The sequence below is a fragment of the Bufo bufo genome, chromosome 3, assembly GCF_905171765.1.
Source record: "Bufo bufo chromosome 3, aBufBuf1.1, whole genome shotgun sequence".
Lineage (NCBI taxonomy): Eukaryota > Metazoa > Chordata > Amphibia > Anura > Bufonidae > Bufo > Bufo bufo.
This window is the reverse complement of record NC_053391.1, coordinates 160571999-160593040: the sequence shown is the minus strand read 5'-3', so window position 1 is coordinate 160593040 and position 21042 is coordinate 160571999. Positions and strand designations below refer to the sequence as shown.

The 21042-nt window shown below is 43.6% G+C and overlaps 1 protein-coding gene across 2 annotated transcripts in view; it reads left to right on the top strand.

The window, feature by feature from the left end:
* The window catches only part of LOC120994875 (arylsulfatase H-like), a 140748-nt gene that overhangs the window by 82078 nt on the left and 37628 nt on the right, over positions 1-21042 (top strand). For both annotated transcript variants that reach the window (XM_040423746.1, XM_040423747.1), the window contains exons 4-6: positions 163-285; positions 2840-3260; positions 4871-5007. In XM_040423746.1, coding sequence (XP_040279680.1) covers positions 163-285; positions 2840-3260; positions 4871-5007 — 681 coding nt within the window. The remainder of the gene's footprint in view (positions 1-162; positions 286-2839; positions 3261-4870; positions 5008-21042) is intronic.

Here is a 21042-nt window from a genome sequence, read left to right as displayed (position 1 = left end):
ATGAGACCTAATATAAATACTGTTACGAAGGTTAATATGAATCCGCTCATAGGCTATGTTTTGTAAGATGTACACTTTGGGAGTATTATGGTATGTATTGAACTCGAAAAGCACAGTAATAAATAACTTACTTATTACATGGTCTATTTTGAATCTGTCTAGGTATGAGTGGCCATGCTAAAAAACGAGTGCTTTTCTGGAATGCTGCATCCGGAGGGCTTCCAACAAATGAAACAACATTTGCCAAAATCTTAAAGGACCAAGGCTATGCTACAGGGATCATTGGTGAGCATTAGCTGATTTGGTATTTATAGATCCAGATCAAAGCCAAAATTTTAAATGAGTAGATTTTGTTGCCTATTCTGGCTGTCTACATTTCGTAGCATTGTATTTTGCTATGTTAATCGATGACATATAAATCCCCTCCCAGCACGTTTTTTTAAAAATTATTATTGGTATCATTTTTATCACCTTTTATTTTATTTTATTTAGGGAGGTAAGGTTGCATGTTTTCTTTTATTAACCACACTTATGATTCAGGATAAATTGCTTAATATTTTAATCGTTTGGACTTTAATAGACTCAGCAATACCACTTGTGTTTATACATTTTTACATAAGAAATTAGAAAGGGTGGTCTCTATTATGGGACCTTAACATGCATTCACTTGATCTCTTTCACAATACACTGCAATACATCTGGAAACGGCATTGCTTGCTATGCTATGTTGTTTGTGTTGTTTGTGGAAATCTCTGCTATGGGAGTTACAGAAACAGCAGAGTGTTGGCTGCTCAGCCATGTCCTTAAAGGGGTATTATCATCTTAATGATCACTGTTAAATCTGTTTATGATTTAACAGTGATAATTTTTCTAAATATATTTAATTAACTAATTCCCTCCCCTTAGAAGAAAATAAACACATACTTACATGACTGTTGTCTTCCGTCTCCCCTGGTTACGGCCACCGCTCTTCTCAGGAATCGCGGTGGCCACGCTTGCGCAGATGACTTCTTCTCCCGGCTGGCCGTGCGCAGTCCCGAAAGCGCACGCCGAGGCCGCGCATACGCTATGGTAATTTCTTCCTGGCCAGTATAGTATAATTGCCAGGAAGAAGTCACCAGGGCGCATGCGCTGCCTCGGCGTGCGCGTTCAGTCCAGCGCGCGGCCCGGCCGGGAGAAGACTTCAATCAAGATGGAGCCCGCCCCCTGCCAAGTGCCGAAACCAGGAAGTGGACAGCGCGCCGGGAGCAGGTAAGTATGAAACGGTGTGTTGATAATACCCCTTTAAAGGAGTTGGCCCATGCCAGACTTTGATGGTATATCACTAGGAAATGCCATTAGAGACATATAGGAGCAGGTCTTAGAGGTAGGACGCTCACCTATGATCAGAAGGGGGATCCCAAAGTAAAGAATAGCACACCGCAAGTGATGTCCATTCACTGGTAATAAAGCTTTGAAAATAGTTGAGCAAGTGCGCTTGGGTATTTTCAGAAGCAAATGGCAAATGGAGAGCGCACCACACATGCACAGCCATCTTTCCACTATCCATTAACTTCTATGGTACTGCCAGAAATATCAAAGTCAGCGCTTGGCTATTTTTGGAACTTCCATAGTAAAGGAGAGAGGCCTGTTGTGCACCTGTCTCACATTGATGGCATATCCTATTGATATGCCATCAGTGTCTGAGATGAGTCAAACCCTTTAACTCCATCTCCCCTACAGCACTTACTGTGGTTATTCCCAACTTATGAAAGATGGAGGTTGGATAGCCCTTTAAAGATGGCAGACTTGGAGGCCTTCACTAGGCCCCTAGCTGCCATGACAAACAATTGGCACTCCACCATCCCATCCCAAGGAATTCAATAGGATGACAGAGGAAGCCCCTCACTTTGTCAAACTGCTAAGATACTGCATTTGCTATTGACTGCCACATCTAAAGGGTTAAACATACAGGATCAGATTTACCTCCAATTTACCTCCAATTTCAGATATTGCAAACTGGTGCCAGTTGTATAACACAGCCAGCTCTCACCAAGAATAGAGGTGGCTCAGTTCCTGAGCATGTTCCATATAGTCCCCTGTTATGGTTTCTTTCAGAAACTACTCACTACTTGTAGCTCTTTCATCTGAATTTTTCCATTTTTTTTTCATTTAGTTGGTCAGAAGATAATCGGTACAGTTGATAAAAATGCTGAGGTTATTCCATTTATACTCACCCTGCACCACATGATGTCTAGGGAGGAAACACCTACCTTGAGTAATGAAGCTTTATTCTACCAAAACATCATATGGCAGGGAGTCTGTGTAAATGGAATGGCCTCAGTATTTGTACCCACTGTATCGATTCGCTTCTGAACCAATTGATTAAATAAATGGAAATAAATGGAACTACTGTAGTCTTGGACCAGGGTGCCAGTCTTCAAAAGAGAGAGAGGGACAGCTATCAGCTATCTCAGGCCTTTCCTCAGCATCAAACCCTTCTTCTGCCCAGGAGGAGAATGGAGAAGCCAGCCCTATGCCTCACCTGCATTGTTTTGCACCTGAATCCCTCCAGTAAAGAAGCACCCTGGTTTACTGCAGACCCTGACTCTCTGGACTTATTTCCCATTGGGATGCACCATGCCTTACTATCCCTTCCGGAGAGCAGCTAGATGTGGTGACACCTCAACGGTGTCTGTGGGACCCTGCATAGCGTTGGGGCCACCCCAAACCCAGCCACTGAACTACAAGTAGTGAGTATTTTGTGAAAGAAGTTGTGAAAAAGCCCATGAGTAAAACCAGCACTCATCTGTAAGTAATTTACCATTAATATGCAAATGTCTGTTTTTATGTTAAACAGGTAAATGGCATCTTGGGGTAAACTGCAAATCAAGGGATGATTTTTGCCACCATCCGTTAAACCATGGCTTTGATTATTTTTATGGTTCTCTTTTTTCACTCATAAATGACTGTGAAGCCTCAAGGCAAAGTGAGATGGCCATAGAACAAAGGAATGTATGGTTAAATGCACAGATATTCCTCATCACAATGCTAACACTTATAGCTGTCAAGAAATGGAAATTAATCAATATTCCCTGGAAAATGATTGTGATCTGTGCCATGTCAGGCACATTGTACTTCACGTATTGGTATATTGCCTTTGCATTTCTACCATATTGGAACTGTATATTAATGAAGAACTTTGAAATTGTTGAACAGCCGATGGAAATGGAAACAAAAGCTGGACAAATAGTTAAGGAGGCCAAGGCGTTTATTAACAGGTAAAACATACATTGCACTTTACCTGTTCACATAGCCATATGAGGGCTTGCTTTTTGCAGGACAAGTTTCATTAACCCATCCCCCTGCCAGATTCTGCACTCTGTGCTCAGGGCGAAGACTCATTATAAAGTGCTCTCTCTGAGTGACAGCGCTACCGGTCTCCTGGTTGGATGCTACAGTTGTTTTTTCATATTCTCAGTACTAATGAGGAAACTCCACAAAATATATATTTGTACGGCACTCCCCATCCCCTACCTAGGGCTTTCAGCAATTTAGCAAGGTCAAAACTGCTGACAGCTCTCATTTTAGTACTGGAAAGCCCCTTTAACCCTATTCAGTTCCCCTATATCATTTTGCAGTGCACAAACCTGTATAAAATTTTTCCAGAAAAATAAATGTATAGATATTTTGTGGCCAATGCCAATTTTATTATAAATATATATCCGTCCCCATTATTGAATGGATCAAAACCAATAAAATTGGTATAATTAGTGATGATCCGAACTCGGCATCGATTCTGAGGTACCAATCAGAACTGAAGCCGAGTCCGGATCCAAGTTTTAAATTTTTTTTTTCTGTTTAAAAAACTAATACCGAAGTTGTTCACCGAAATCTTGCAAGACTTTGTGAATAACTGACTTTGCCTCGTCGGAGACCATTCATTTTAATGCTGTACGGAGACAGTTCTCCGTTTAGCATTAAACCAAAGTTTTGAGCGAAGTGACATTGGATCTAGGATCCAAAGCTCGCTTCTCACATCCCTAGGTATATATAATCTCTGAACTTTGCATCCCTGTAAATTATGTAAAAGCCATACAGTATATATTTTTCCCACCAAATTACCAACCACTGTGTCACTAGGGCCCAGCGATGCGCACTTGCTTGGCAGCATTGCCGGCACCCTTCCCAAGATGAGGAGCGAGGACGCGAGCTGCATCCTCGTTCCCATGACAAGGGTGGGGCGGGGAGGACCCGGCCGCGCACACCTCCTCAGCATGGCCGGCGTCCTCTGTTCCCCAGGAGACAGGAGGCAGGGAAACTGAGTGCCGAGGTTGATGACTCGGCGCTCAGCTACAATAGACCTGGAGGGACAGGTCACATGGTGTTGGCCACGTCATGTGACTCTATTACCTCCGGTATTTAAAAGGCAGCCTGCTGGCCACAGGTTGCCTGTTATTGGGTCTGTATTACCTACCTGCTACGTTTGAGTTATCTGCATCTTCTGACCTCGGTTTTCGTTCCTGACCTCGCTCCTGTTTATTCCCTGGATTTTGACTTGACCTCCTGGCTATTTGACCTCGGCGTGTTGTTTGACTATACTATTGTTTATTGCTTGTGTACTGATGTCCTCTCCTGGTATTGAGCTCGGTTTGCTTCACCTTGCTTTTGTGTTCTGTGTGTCCTGTTGCTTGTCTGTGTTCCTCCCTTTCCCTACCCTGCACTTACCCAGGTTAGGAACTGTCGTCCAGTTGTGCACCATTACCTAGGAAGGATTGTGCAAGTAGGCAGGGAGAGAGGCGAGGGTGGCAGTCAGGGGTGCACACTTTCCTACCCACCCCCACCCATCCCCGTGACACACTGAGTATATATATTTTCTATCATGTTTCAGGAACAAAGATGGACCTTTTCTTCTCTTTGTGTCTTTTCTTCACATCCACACTCCATATTATACTACTAAGGAGTTCAGAGGAAGAAGCAAACATTACTTATATGGAGACAACGTAGAGGAAATGGACTGGATGATTGGTAAGTTCTATATGCAATTCTGTACATTACTTTTTTTTGGGGGTTAATTGGATGGAAATTTGGTGTATCTCCATTGTAGTGTGATATGATTCTGGAGATCAGAACGTCCTACTAGATCACAACCCCCTACTTTTTTGTTCAGATCATAATAATATCCTCCAAATAATGACATTGTAGTTTTAATAGATAAGCTTATGCAATGCAATATTGCTTGATATATTCTAAATTTGGATGGCTGGGTTATCTTATAAAACTTCCCTGAAGCTTGGTTATTATAAATTGAAATTGAGTGAGCCAGTTGAGATTTGTTTCGGGTTCGGTTCACCCATTTTTTTAAAAGGTCATTCAGGGAGCATGTGTTATTTCCCCAGTTTCAGGGTAGCCAGGCACAAATAGGACTAGGAGAAGAAGGACAGACTTGTTCTGATTGGGAATGCTGGCCAGTTATATTTTTCCTAAGGATCTGGTGATGCCGTCTCATGTGCTGAAATAGACCTCTGGTGCCTATAATTGCGTTTGTATTACCAAGGCTTATTTTAATCCGGATGATCTTGCACAGTGCTGTAGTTTTTTTGTGCCCACCTCTTGGAGAAAAAGCACCATAAGGGAGTTGCTTACACAGAGCTACAGGCAGCCAAGCTAGGCTTAACTCTGGCACGTTTTGGGCCTAACCCACCCACAGCATTAGTGGCATCACCAGATCCCGAAGCAGATGTGGCATCTGCACTTTCTTGTTGCTGCCACCAGCCTTCTCCACTGATGTTGCCTCCTCCTTAAAACTCAAATCTGCCTCCCAGGTCCTATACAGCACACAATCAGAGTCCTCAACCTTCCTGTTGCTTTTATCAAACTGTGAGATATCATGGTTGGTTCCTGGGGGCCTCCCTCCCCTGCTCTGCCCTGACTGCCACTGTCGATGTCCTCATCACCAATGCCATGGCTACAGGTGCCACTGTTACTAGTGATGAGCGGCAGGGGTCCTATTCTAATTCGCGATATTTCGCGAATATTTCATAGAATATTCGCAAATTCGAATATTCGTTATATATTCTACGATTTTTTTTACTCAAAAAATCGGCAAGGTAAGGATATGCAAATTTTTGTATTCGAATTTTCAAATTTTCGCATTTTTATTGTGAATTTTTCAACTTTTAGACAAAGAATATTATAGCACTATATTAGCTAAATTGCTCTATGTTCGGTTTTCTTTTCGAATATTCGCTATATTGCTATAACTTCGTTTTTTCTAATATTCGTAATATTCTAAAACAAGGATATACAGTGGGATGCGAAAGTTTGGGCAACCATGTTACTCGTCATGATTTTCCTGTATAAATCGTTGGTTGTTACGATAAAAAATGTCAGTTAAATATATCATATAGGAGACACACACAGTGATATTTGAGAAGTGAAATGAAGTTTATTGGATTTACAGAAAATGTGCTATAATTGTTTAAACAAAATTAGGCAGGTGCATAAATTTGGGCACTGTTGTCATTTTATTCATTCCAAAACCTTTAGAACTAATTATTGGAACTCAAATTGGCTTGGTAAGCTCAGTGACCCCTGACCTACATACACAGGTGAATCCAATTATGAGAAAGAGTATTTAAGGGGGTCAATTGTAAGTTTCCCTCCTCTTTTAATTTTCTCTGAAGAGTAGCAACATGGGGTCTCAAAACAACTCTCAAATGACCTGAAGACAAAGATTGTTCACCATCATGGTTTAGGGGAAGGATACAGAAAGCTGTATCAGAGATTTCAGCTGTCTGTTTCCACAGTTAGGAACATATTGAGGAAATGGAAGACCACAGGCTCAGTTCAAGTTAAGGCTCGAAGTGGCAGACCAAGAAAAATCTCGGATAGACAGAAGCGACGAATGGTGAGAACAGTCAGAGTCAACCCACAGACCAGCACCAAAGACCTACAACATCATCTTGCTGCAGATGGAGTCACTGTTCACCGTTCAACCATTCGGCGCACTTTACACAAAGAGATGCTGTATGCGAGAGTGATGCAGAGGAAGCCTTTTCTCCGCCCACAGCACAAAAAGTGCCGCTCGAGGAGGGCTAAAGCACATTTGGACAAGCCAGCTTCATTTTGGAATAAGATGCTGTGGACTGATGAAACTAAAATTTTGTTATTTGGCCAAAACAAGGGGCGTTATGCATGGAGGAAAAAGAACACAGCATTCCAAGAAAAACACCTGCTACCTACAGTAAAATATGGTGGTGGTTCCATCATGCTGTGGGGCTGTGTGGCCAGTGCAGGGACTGGGAATCTTGTCAAAGTTGAGGGATGCATGGATTCCACTCAGTATCAGCAGATTCTGGAGACCAATGTCCAGGAATCAGTGACAAATCTGAAGCTGCGCCGGAGCTGGATCTTTCAACAAGACAACGACCCTAAAAATCCACTAGGCATTTATGCAGAGGAACAAGTACAACGTTCTGGAATGGCCATCTCAGTCCCCAGACCTGAATATAATTGAAAATCTGTGGTGTGACTTAAAAAGAGCTGTCCATGCTCAGAAGCCATCAAACCTGAATGAACTAAATGTTTTGTAAAGAGGAATGGTCCAAAATACCTTCAACCAGAATCCAGACTCTCATTGGAACCTACAGAAAGCGTTTAGAGGCTGTAATTTCTGCAAAAGGAGGATCTACTAAATATTGATTTCATTTCTTTTTTGTGGTGCCCAAATTTATGCACCTGCCTAATTTTGTTTAAACAATTATAGCACACTTTCTGTAAATCCAATAAACTTCATTTCACTTCTCAAATATCACTGTGTGTGTCTCCTATATGATATATTTAACTGACATTTTTTATCGTAACAACCAACGATTTATACAGGAAAATCATGATGATTAACAAGGTTGCCCAAACTTTCGCATCCCACTGTATAGCAATTTAGCGAATATTTGAAAAAACGAATATAGATAATTTAGCTAATATAGTGCTATATTCTTCTTTGTCTAATAGTTGTAATTTTTTTCTCATCTGAAGTTCAGATTGGAAAAAAAATTACAACTATTAAAAAAAGATTATAGCACTATATTAGCTAAATTGCTCTATATTTGTTTTTTTTTCGAATATTCGCTATATTGCTAAAACAAGAATTCGCAAACAACACTACTCCTAAAGTCAAGTATATTGCATGCTTCTTATTGGCCCACAAGCTAGAAGCAGGAAGGGATCATGTGTACTGTTTAAAAAAAAAATCGAATATAAAAAATAAAAAAAAAGAATCTAAATTACGAATATATATCACTATATTCGAAATATTCGCGAATTTTTGATAAAATTTGCGATAAAAATAAAAAATTCAAATATTCGGGATCAACACTAACTGTTACCACCACCATCAACACAGGTATGCATGGGGTCACCAGTCTCCTCCCCAACCTCCTCTTCAGGGCATGCCAAATGGTGGGGGCTCTCACACAAGTAGTCAACAGGGAGACTCTCTTGACTATCTGTCGTACGGTGTGGTGGCATTTTCTTGCTGCTTCTTAGGAAAAAGGAAAGTGCTGCACTAGGAAGGGGCAGTGAAGACTGAAAAGACTCAACTGAAAACTTTCTTTGGGGCTGCAAGGAGTAGGAGTAGGATGAATACAATGAACCCTGGCTCCAGGGCACGATATCAGACTCTGAAGTCACCTCCACGTCATCCTGTTGCAAGTGAGAGGAGAATGAGCCATGCAATTCACAATCTTATCCTCTTTCTCCTCAACTATATTGTTGCAGAATAGTTGTTGCTGCTACTACCCACATTCTGGCTCTGGGTCTTTCATTTGGAACCCTTCCGTAGCCTGGACATTTTTAGGCCCTTTTAGATGTTGTGCACTACCTTGTGTACTGGTGTAGTAAACACGTATACAGTAGATATAAAAAGTCTACACACCCCTGTTAAAATGTCAGGTTTATGTGATGTAAAAAAATGAGACAAAGATAAATAATTTCAGAACTTTTTCCACCTTTAATGTGACCTATAAACTGTACAACTCAATTGAAAAACAAACTAAAATCTTTTAGGTAGTGGGAATAAAAAATATAAAAATTTAATAATATGGTTGCATAAGTGTGCACACACTTAGGCTATTTTCACACTTGCGGCAGTGTGATCCGACAAGCAGTTCCGTCGTCAGAACTGCCTGCCGGATCCGCAGATCTGGATGTGACTGAAAGCATTTGTGAGACGCATCCAGATGCGGACCCGTCTCACAAATGCATTGCGAGAATGGATCCGTCTCTCAGCTTGTCATGCTGACAGACGGATCCGTCTTGTATCTTTTTTCACATTTCTACCGCGCATGCGCAGACCAGAAGGACGGATCCGGCATTCCGGTATTTTGAATTCTGGATCTGGCACCAATACATTCCTATGGGGGAAAATGCTGAATCCGGCATTCAGGCAAGCTGGAGATAAAACCATAGCATGCTACGGGTTTCTCTTTTGCTTTATCACTTAAAATGACTGAACTGAAGACATCCTGATGCATCCTGAACGGATTACTCTCCATTCAGAATGCATGGGGATATGCCTGATCAATTCTTTTCCGGTATAGAGCCCCTGTGACGGAACTCTATGCCGGAAACGAAAAACGCTAGTATGAAAGTATCCTAAAACGAATACTTTGTTACAGCACCTTTTGATTTTATTACAGCACTCAGTCTTTTTGGGTATGGGTCTATCAGCATGGCACATTTTGACTTGGCAAGATTTGCCAACTCTTCTTTGGAAAAACACTCCAAATCTGTCAGATTGCGAGGGCATCTCCTGTGCACAGCCCTCTTCAGATCACCCCACAGATTTTCAATCGGATTCAGGTCTGGGCTCTGGCTGGGCCATTCCAAAACTTTAATCTTCTTCTGGTGAAGCCATTCCTTTGTTGATTTCGATGTATGCTTTGGGTCTTTGTCATGCTGAAAGATGAAGTTCCTCTTCATGTTCTGCTTTCTAGCAGAAGCCTGAAGTTTTTTTGCCAATATTGACTGGTATTTGGAACTGTTCATAATTCCCTCTAGCTTAACTAAGGCCCCAGTTCCAGCTGAAGAAAAACAGCCCCAAAGCATAAAGATTCACTCTGGGTATGGTGTTGTTTTTGCGCCAAACATATCTTTTGGAATTATGGCCAAAAAGTTCAACCTTGGTTTCATCAGACCATAACACCTTTTCCCACATGCTTTTGGGAGACTTTAGATGTTTTTGCAAAATGTAGCCTGGCTTGGATGTTTTTCTTCGTAAGGCTTTTGTCTTTCCACTCTACCCCATAGCCCAGACATATGAGGAATACGGGAGATTGTTGTCACATGTACCACACAGCCAGTACTTGCCAGATTTTCCTGGCATTGTTGCTGTAAGCCTCTTGGTAGCCTCCCAGACCAGTTTTCTTCTCGTCTTTCCATCAATTTTGGAAGGACGTCCAGTTCTTGGTAATGTCACTGTTGTGCCATATTTTTTCCACTTGATGGTGATTGTCTTTACTGTGTTCCATGGTATATCTAATGCCTTGGAAATTCTTTTGTACCCTACTCCTGACTGATACCTTTGAACAATGAGATCCCTCTGATGCTTTGGAAGCTCTCTGTGGACCATGGTATTTGCTGTGGGATGCGACTAAGAAAATTTCAGGAAAGACCAACTAGAGCAGCTGAACTTTATTTGGGGTTAATCAGAGGCACTTTAAATGATGACAGGTGTACGCTGACTCCAATTTAACATGATTTTGAATGTAATTGTTTAATTCTGAACACAGCTACATCCCCAGTTATGCACACTTTAGCAACCCCATTATTTTAGTTTTTATTGTTTTCTTCCCTCCACCTAAAAGATTTCAGTTTGTTTTTCAATTGAGTGGTATAGTGTTGATCACCTATTTGCTAGTTTAACTAATTTGAACAAGTCCCAAAGAAATTTTAATTCCAACGGTTTGAAAATAGAATTAACGGAAATGGATGATTGAGGCCAGACACTCAATTTCTCATTATCATTCACAGGTAGATTGCCTATTTCCTACCCTGTGTCTTGTAGTAATCACATATATATGTTGGTTTAATTAAATTGAACAATTCCCCAAAAAATGAAAATTCTAACCGTGTGGAAACTGAATATATGTAAATTGATGATTGAGGCTTGATGCTCAATTTCACCTTAATACACAGATTGCTGTCACACCTTGGGTATTGCTGCAATAATCACATATATGAGAAGCTTAATTAAATTGAACCCCACGAAAAAGGATTTCTGGGAAAATGGGGGAAAAATGAAAGTATTTGCTTGCAAGTAACTGTTTTTGAGGTCTACAGCATCTGCAATTCTACTAGGAGACACAGGGGCCACAGCTCCTCACTCTTTCCTCCCTGGCTGACAGTTTCTCTGCCTCCCTATTCTATACGCATAATTCTTCTTCTTCTTTGTAATCCTAGCTTTTCCCTTCACTCACACTGGCAATAGGCTTGATTGATTTCTGACTGTCCCTGATTGATTTTGCACTCACCTTGGCTCCCTAAGATTGTTTTCCTGTCAGACACTGTAACACCCAAACACCCTAATTCACAGAATGGTGTTTTGGTAGGGCATCTCCATGCCTGCTGCAGCACCGATTGGTTCCCAGGCTGACAGTCTGAATGAACCAATCAGGGCAAGTCCCCCCCCCCCCCGCCCCAGGGTCAAGTGAGAACCCTTCTTCCTACCTAGTGCTTTTTTCCTCTGACATGTGCACTAAAATGGCTATATGCACATTTTTTGTGGATTTGTCTTAAACAAACCTGAAAATATTCGGGTTGGTCTACCATCTGAAACTCTATTCGGTCCGAACTGGTTAGCTCATCTATAATTGGCACCATTTACTACTAGGCTCATATGTAGGAAGTGATTGTGTTTTGCAGTGGCATACTGTACATAAAAACAATTAAAATGGAATTTAGTCGTGTTTCCCCTTTATGCATAATTTCTTCTAACAGCCATCTTTTGTCACCACCATTAGCATCGTAAGGACATATAGCTGTCTTACAGTATCTTTTTTGGTGACTTTAAGCTGACCGTATTTATTAGCTCAAACCCGTTGATTTTGGCATGTTCAGCTGACCATCTAATGTGGATGTGGCTTTCCCCGATTGCTGGATGCCAAATGTCTAATCCTTTAGATCTTAAAGGGTTTGTGTCACTTCAGTAAATAGAATTTATTATGTATAGAAAGATAATACAAGGTACTTACTAATGTATTCTTATTATCCATATTGCTTCCTTTTTTGGATGGATTCATTTTTCTATTGCATTATACACTACTTGTTTCCATGGTTACGACCACCCCGCAATCCTTCAGCGTTGTTCATGCTTGCAAAGAGAAAAGCACCGGCCTATGTGCGCTCCCACAATCCCGGCCACCAGAGAGGCTAGCACTTTTTCCAATAGTGTGCAAGCATGGCCACCTCTGATGGATTGCAGGGTGGTCATAACCATAAAAAAAGGATCTGTATATAGTGCGATGGAAAAATGAATCCAGCAAGCAAAGGAAGCAGTATGGATAATATCAATACATTAGTAAGTACCATGTATTAAGCTTCACTATGTGAAAAATGCCACTTTCTGAAGTGACACAACCCCTTTAACAAATAAACCATTGCCAGAGCTGACAGCAGCTTTCTCCTCACTCTCCATTAACTGTCTACACATGCATGCTATATGATCTAATATTTAATGTTGATGATCTAATGTCTTGTATGTACTTGAAAAAAGGAAATACAAAAATGTTAAAATTGTAATGTATGGATACTAGTGTTGGTCGAGCACCAAAGTGCTCGGCTGTTCGGGTGCTCAAGTCGAACACCTTGGGATGCTCGGGTGCTCTACCGAGCACCTGAGCACAATGGGAGTCAATGGGAGAACCCGAGCATTAAACCAGCCCCCTGCTCTGAAGATGGGACGGTGTCTGGTTCATAGGAAAAGGTCAGAAATTGATGGAAACACCACTGAAATGGTTCGGGAACAGCATGGGGAGGATGTCTGGATGCATCTTGGACTCCAAGGTCGCTGCTGGGAACCATGTTGTCCGAGTAGTACGCCACTTTTACAGATTGACAATAATATGCACCAAACCGAAGATAAAATCGATTTTAGAGGAAACATTGTTAGGAAACATTCTTTCCTGTATATGTACTTGTATATAAAGTGCAAGTGCTGCCAAAAATTACAAGGAAGACGCACTCTGATACAACCTGTATATCACATAAAGGAGGGTCTCATTCACATTGTGGTACAATTGTTCAGGTAGTGTGACTCCTACACCCATAAAGCCTGTGCACTAATGGAAAGGGTTGCCAAAAATTACAAGGAACCAGCACTCCAATACACCCTTTATTACACGTAAAGGAGGGCATCATACACACCCTTAAAAAATTATGATTGATGACCTGCTGGTGACCCTCAAAAACCTTAGAAGCAAGGGCCTGCTTCCGAGCTGACCATCTAAAAAAATTTTTGGGCGAGGGCCTGCTGCCAAGCTGACCATCTAATAAATTTTGTGGGCGAGTGCCTGCTGCTGAGCTGACCATCTAAAAAAATTTATGGGCAAGGGCCTGCTGCCGAGCTGACCATCTAAAAAAAATTGTGGGCGAGGGCCTGCTGCTGAGCTGACCCTCTAAAACATTATGGTTGAGGGCCTGCTGCTGAGCTGACCCTTTAAAACATTATGGTTGAGGGCCTGCTGGTGACCCTCTAAAACATTATGGGTGATGGCCTGCTGCTGAGCTGACCCTCTAAAACATTAGAAGTGAGGGCAGCCTAATAAGCATGTTGATATGATGGAGGAGGATGAGAAAAGGGAGATTGAACCATATACCCTTTTTAGTGGTGGAAGGGGTGAGTGGGAATACAGTATATTCAATACACCATAAAAGCCACATTTAGAGTGCCTTTATGTTCAGCCACTTTCCTCTGGTGGAGTAGAGTAGTCAGGGGCAAACCAGGCCTTGTTCATTTTTATAACAGTCAACCGGTCAGCATTTTCAGTTGAAAGGTGGATGCGCTAATCAGTTATTATGCTCCCAGCAGCACTAAATACACACTCTGACAAAACACTGGCGACGGGGCAGGCCAGCACCTCTAAGGCGTAGAGCGCCAGTTCGTGCCACGTGTCCAGCTTGGACACCCAATAGTTGCAAGGCACACAGGGATCACAGAGGACGCTGACACGGTCTTCTACATACTCTTTCACCATCTTCCAAAATGTTTCCCTCCCTGTGACAAAAGGCTGTGCATCAGGTTGAGGGTGCTGGCGGGGTGTCATAAAATTGTCCCAGGCCTTGGAAAGTGTTGCCCTGCCTCTATTGTAACTGCTGTGTGTTCCTCTTGTCTCCCCTCCTCGGTTAGCCAAGGAACTACGTACTCTGCAGCCAGCTTTGTCAGCTGGAAATTTTTGGAGCAATTTTTCCACAAGGACCTTCTGGTATTGCACCATTTTGCTCGTCCTCTCCACCACAGGAATGAGAGATAAAAAGTTCTCTTTGTAGCGGGGGTCGAGAAGGGTAAACAACCAGTAATTGGTGTTGACCAAAATGTGTACAACGCGAGGGTCACGGGAAAGGCAGCATAATATAAAGTCAGCCATGTGTGCCAGAGTCCCAACAGACAAGACTTCGCTGTCCTCATCAGGAGGATCACTCTCAATCTCCTTATCCTCTTCCTCCTCATCCACACTGAACAGATGGAATAAAACTTCCATGGGTACTACCCTCTGAGGGTGGTCTGGCTATCACCCTGTGTACTGTCTTCCCCCCTTTCCACCTCTTCCACATGCAAAGCCTTCTCCTTCATTGTGAGCAACAAGCGTTTCAGTAGACAAAGAAGTGGGATGGTTACGCTGATAATAGCGTTATCGCCGCTCACCATCTGTGTTGATTCCTAAAAGTTGCGTAAAACCTCACAGAGGTCAGACATCAATACCCACTCATTGCTTGTGAAGAGCGGAAGCTGACTGGAAAGGCAACGACCATGTTGCAGCTGGTATTCCACTACTGCCTTCTGCTGCTCAGAAAGCCTGGCCAACATGTGGAACGTCGAGTTCCATGCGTGCTGACGTCGCACAACAGCCGGTGAGCTGGCAATAGCAAGTGCTGCAGCATTGACAGACCGGCTGTATCTGTCACGGCCTTTGGTGTGCGCTGTGACACTTTTGCCACGCTTGCTGTTGCCTTTGGCAATGTGTTTTGCTGTTTCAGCATGTGGGGGCAGTGTCATGGCCTTTGTGGTGTGTGCCTTGACACGGTTGCCTTGCATGTTGTTGCCTGTGGCAACGTGTAGCTTTTTATGCTGGTGTGTGCACTTCCCCTTTAAGTTGTTTCCTCCTCTGTCCGATGCTGGAGGGGTTAACCACCTTGTTGGGTGTGGTCACTAGGTGCTTCAACTTACCTGTGGCTAGAGGCCAGGAGTCAGTGGTACTCCAGCCATGGTGTGTGCTATAGTTATGCTCCTAGTCTTCATGTTTCATCTCCCAGAGTGAGAGACACCTAGTGGGACATTGAGGTCTCCAGCAATGTCTTCCCTCCCTTACATGTGTTGTATGTTTGGTGTGGGGTTATGATTTGATGTGTTGTAATGTCTAGCTTGGTGTTCCATGTCTGGTATGTTTGGTGATATCTTCCAACATGGCAGCTTGATATTTCCCCTGTTTGTTGTCTTCCTCCGGAAGAGGGGTGGTTTCCCGGAGGGGTGAACGAATAGTCTGTATGCTGCGCTGCCCGGGGCCGTTGTGCATCTTGCTGCATGGGGGTCCAGGCAGTTACTGGTGAGCTGGTTTCCTGTATGTGTTGTTTGTACGGTGCCCGGTTTGGTGTGTGGGCTCCTGTACGTATGTACGGGTTCCAGTCATAATGGCAGCGGCAGGTAAGTGTGTTTTCCGGTGTTCTTACCTGCTGATCCAGTTGCTGCATATGGTCTTTTCCTTTCCCTGCTTCTAGGCCTTTTGAGACTCCTGCTCTTCCGAGCCCTGGGAGAACAGGGCACCTATCCTTAGCTCCTTGGTGAGGGATTCTCAGGGCGACTCAGGGCCTCAGGTATCCAGGGTATGAGCCGTCCTACCATCCAGGTCCGCTCATACGGTGAGGAGTTAGGGCGAAGTATAGGGATGCAATAGTAGGTGACCTACTCCCTTATCCTTGTGTTCAGGCCTAGTTTCTTTCCTTATCTCCCATTCGTCGTACGATGGGGGTTTTCCCCACTCCCCACCGTGACAGTAGCTGTCGATGGGCACACACGCGGTTCACCTTCACCAGTAGCTCAGGAGAATTGGGGTAGGTTTTTAGAAACCGCTGAACCACTAGATTGAACATGTGGGCTAGGCATGGTATGTGTGTGAGCTTGCCGAGCTCCAAAGCCACCACCAAGTTACAGTCATTATCAGACACAAGTATGGTCCCTTATCCCCTGCCACAGCTCTGCGGTGGTCTGCTGTATGTCACCTGAGAAGATCAGTTTAAGCACGGCCTGTTGCTTCCCCACTGCAGTGCTACACTGCTTCCAGCTACTGACTGACGGCTGACTGGTGCCGCAAGATTATAATTCAGAGGTGGAAGTGGAGGAGAAGGAGAAGAGGGGGTTGCAGCCACTAACGTAGGTGGAGGCAGAAACTCTGATGGAAGTAGGGCCCTCAATCCTTGGCGTCGGTAGCACCTGTGCCATCCCAGGGTATGACTTGCTCCTGGCCTCCACAACGTTCACCCAGTGTGCCATCAGGGAAATGTAGCATGCCTGGCCAAAAGCAATTGTCCATGTGTCAGTCCTTAAATGGACCTTCCCAATAGCTGCATTGGTCAGGGCACAGTTGATGTTACAGGACACATGCTGGTGTAAGGCTGGGACTGCACACCGTGAAAAATATTGGCGGCTGGGGACAGAGTACCACGGGACAGCCGCCACCATCAGGCTGCGGAAAGCCTCAGTGTCCACAAGCCTAAATGGCAACATTTTCAGGGCCAGCAATTTGGAAAGGTGCGCATTTAGTGCTATGGTCTGTGGGTGGGTCGGTGGCTGGGTATTTGCGCTTTCGTTCAAATGCCTGGGGTATAGATATCTGTACGCTGTGCTGGGACACAGAAGTGGATGTGCTAGCTGATGGTGCTTGCGAAGGTCCAGGTGCATGGAGGGAGGCATGCATCTTGGACAGGGGATTGGCCAGCACGTAACACAGGGTAACAGGAGGCAGTGGTGTGACCCGCAGACACTGGTTGTGGACCCAGGCGTTCGGCCCACCTATTAGGGTACTTTGATGCCATGTTGCGGATCATGCTGGTGGTGGTGAGGTTGCTAGTGTTCACGCCCCTGCTCATTTTGGTACGGCACAGGTTGCAAATGAGAATTATTTTATCGTCCACACTTTACTCAAAAAAGCGCCAGACTGCGGAACACCTACCCCTTGGCAAGAGAGATGGCTACAAGGGGGTTCTCTGGGGAACAGTTTTGGGCCTGTTTGGTGTGGCCCGCCTTCTATATTTTGCCACCACACTGCCTCCTCCAGCCTGTTGTGGTGCTGCGGATCCCTCCCCCTCTGTACTGCTGTCCTCTCTCGGCTTGCCACCTTCCCAGGTTGGGTCAGTGACTTCATCATCCAGCACTTCGTCACTCTGGTCATCCTCCTGACTTGCTGACCTAACAACAACCTCAGTTATTGACAACTGTGTCTCATTCTCATCATGAACCTCTTGAGACACCAATTGTGGTTGACTTATTGGCAACTGTGTCTCATCATCATCATCCACCTCGTGAAACACTAATTGCCATTCCCCACCGTCATATTCTTCTGACTGTCGATGCTCCAGAGTTTGGGAATCAGGGCACAAGATCTCCTCTTGTTTTTCTTCAAGTGGGCTTGGCGAGAGGCCCAAATTAAGGAATGGCGATGAAAACAGCTCCTCGGAATATCTGAGTGTGGGATCACTTGTTTGCCAAGACTCTTCATGGGAAGTGGAAGGAGTATCAGGGTGGTGATTCTGTTGACCAGACTCTTGACTACTGAGACTGGACTTTGTGGAAGACAGGGTGATGCTTTACCAACTTGAAGCATTATCTGCTGCAATCCAACCGACCACTGGTCGCACTGGTCTGACTTCGAGAGTGATGTCCTGCGCCGCCCTGCAAACTGGAACATGAAGCTAGGTATCGTGGATGAGTGTGTTTCTTGTGCTCTGGCAGCAGGCACAGTTTCACCGTGCCCAGAGCCATGGCCTCTGTGTGCACCCTCATCAGCAATGCCACTTCCCTATCCTTTACTGCTCGCCTTGCGCATATTGAATGGTATATATGCTTGCAAGTATGTCACACGTACAGTAGTGCAGGTTTTGTAAGTGTATGCGCAAATATAGTACGCAGAATGTCACAGATATTTTGAGGATGTGCACACGTTAAACAGGAGGTATAGCGCAAGTAATGTCGCTGTCACCACCGCCTAATAAAAAATTACACTGAATGAATGTCACTGATATTTAGAATGCACAAACGTTATACAGGAGATATAGCACAAGTAATGTCGCTGTCACCACCGGCTAATAAAAAATGACACTGAATGAATGTCACTGATGTTTAGGATGGGCAAACATTATACAGGAGATGTAGCACAAGTAATGTCGCTGTCACCAGCAGCAAAAAAATTTGACTGAATGTCAATGATATTTCGGATACACAAACGTTATACAAGAGATGTAGCGCAGGGTATGTAACTGTCCGCAGCGGACACCGTCTACAGAAAAAGTACACTGGATGTCACAGATAATTTTAGGCTGCGCACACGTTGCACAGGAGATGTGGCGCAGATAATGTCGCTGTCGCAAGCGGCAAAAAAAATTACACTGAATGTCACTGATATTTCGGATGCGCTAACGTTATACTGGAGATGTAGCGCAGGTAATGTCGCTGCCACCAGCAGCAAAAAAATTCGACTGAATGTCACTGATATTTCAGATACGCAAACGTTATACAGGAGATGTGCCACAGGTAATGTAACTGTCCGCAGCGGACACCGTCTACGGAAAAAGTACATTGGATGTCAAAGATATTTTTAGGCTGCACACACTAGAAAGGAAATGTAGCGCAGATAATGTCGCTGTCTGCAGCAGCCAAACAATTGCAAGCTATTTATCGCAGGTTGCGCTAAAAACATATATTGCTGCCAGATACAACTATAGTCCGTAAAAGGACTTTTGGGTCTCTAACAAGTTTTAGCAATTTACTGCAGGTTGCACAAAAAATATATATTGCTGCCACACACAATAGTCCTTAAAAGGACCTTAAACTAAAATATTGCTATTTCAATCCCTACACTATCTCTCCCTTCTGCTCTCCAGCTCTCCCTGACTAATACTGAGCCAAACACATGTCATCGGGTACTATATAGCACCCAATGTCGCGTTCTGGCCAGCCAATCACTGTAATGCCAGCAGCCAACATGGCTACAGCATTACAGTGAATGGCAGCACTTACCTGCATGTTTATTGGCTGCGTAACAGCCAACAAACGTCCCGGGAGGAGACTCGAGCATCGCGCTCGAGCACACGCGGTATGCTTGCCCAACTCTAATGGATACCCTTTTTAAATCATAGAAATTGTATAGGGTACATAAAAACATGCACAACCAGTGTCACATATGGATGATAGAGGAGATGAAAAGGGATTATCTGAGGCTCCTCCCTCTCCCTCTTTTTCTGCATGCTCAATCTCCTCCTCTTCCTCTGGAGCAACAGGGCTACCTGGCTCCCCGCAAACAGAGACTATGACAGCACCATCACTATCACCAGCAGTGTCACCGAGCATCTCCACACTATCCCATAGAAGCGTTCAGCTGTTCATCCCCCAAACACTGGAGAGAAAGAGGAAGTACCCCCTATCCACCCATGAGCCCTGGCCCTGAATGCCAGCATTTCAAAATGACTGGCCTTTTAAAAGCAGCCATTCCATCTGGTGGAGATGGACACTTTTAAAAACCTAATGATGTTGGCTGTCCTACAGTAAGTGGTTTCCAGCCGCCACTACTTTTCCAGGTGGTCCAACCCTGCCCTGCACCAACAAGTGGCGGTCAAAATAAGGTGTGCACATTTTTTTAGGTCACCCACTGAACTAACAGACAGATTTACTCTATTATTTTCCCTGTCACGTATGCAGTGCAGGTGTACTTCAAGCAACAAAAGGGCATATGACGCACACCTAACAGACGGATTAACTATATAAATTTCCCTGTTACATATGCAGTGAAGGTGTACCTCACGCAATAAATGGGTATATGACGTGCAACTAACTAACAGACGTATTAACTATATCAATTGCCTGTCACGTATGCAGTGCATCACCAGTCAGTGTGGTTTACTATAAGTACAGTGACTGAGTCACACCACATAAAAACAAAAGCTTTAGATTTTAGAAAAACTGACTTTTCTAAAATTAGATTAGTGGTATACGAGTCCCTATCATATTGGAACAGTTTCAATGGAGTCCAGGAGAAATGGGACTATTTAAAAGTGGCACTATTGAAGGCAACAGATAATTGCATTAGGCTTGTCAGTAAAAGCAAAAAAATTAAGAGACCACTGTGGTACTCAGCAGAAATAGCCAAAATCATTAAAAACAAAAAGATAGCATTTAGTAATTATAAAATAAAACAAAACGAGGATGACAGGCAAATTTATAAGATTAGGCAGAGAGAGGCCAAGCAAGTTATAAGAGCTTCTAAAGCACAGGCAGAAGAGAAATTAGCTCAGTCAGTGAAAAAAGGCTATAAGACATTCTTCAGATACATAAATGAAAAAAGGAAACTAAAACAAGGAATTACCAAATTAAAAACAAAAGAAGGAAGGTATATAGAAGAAGATAAAGAACTAGCTGACTGCCTCAATGAATACTTCTGCTCAGTGTTTACAAAGGAAAATGAAGGAAAAGGACCTCAGTTAGGTAGGAAGACTAATGAATCTATTGATGCATGTGTCTTTACAGAGGAAGAGGTTCTAAGTCAGCTGTCTAAAATTAATACAAATAAGTCACAGCGGCCT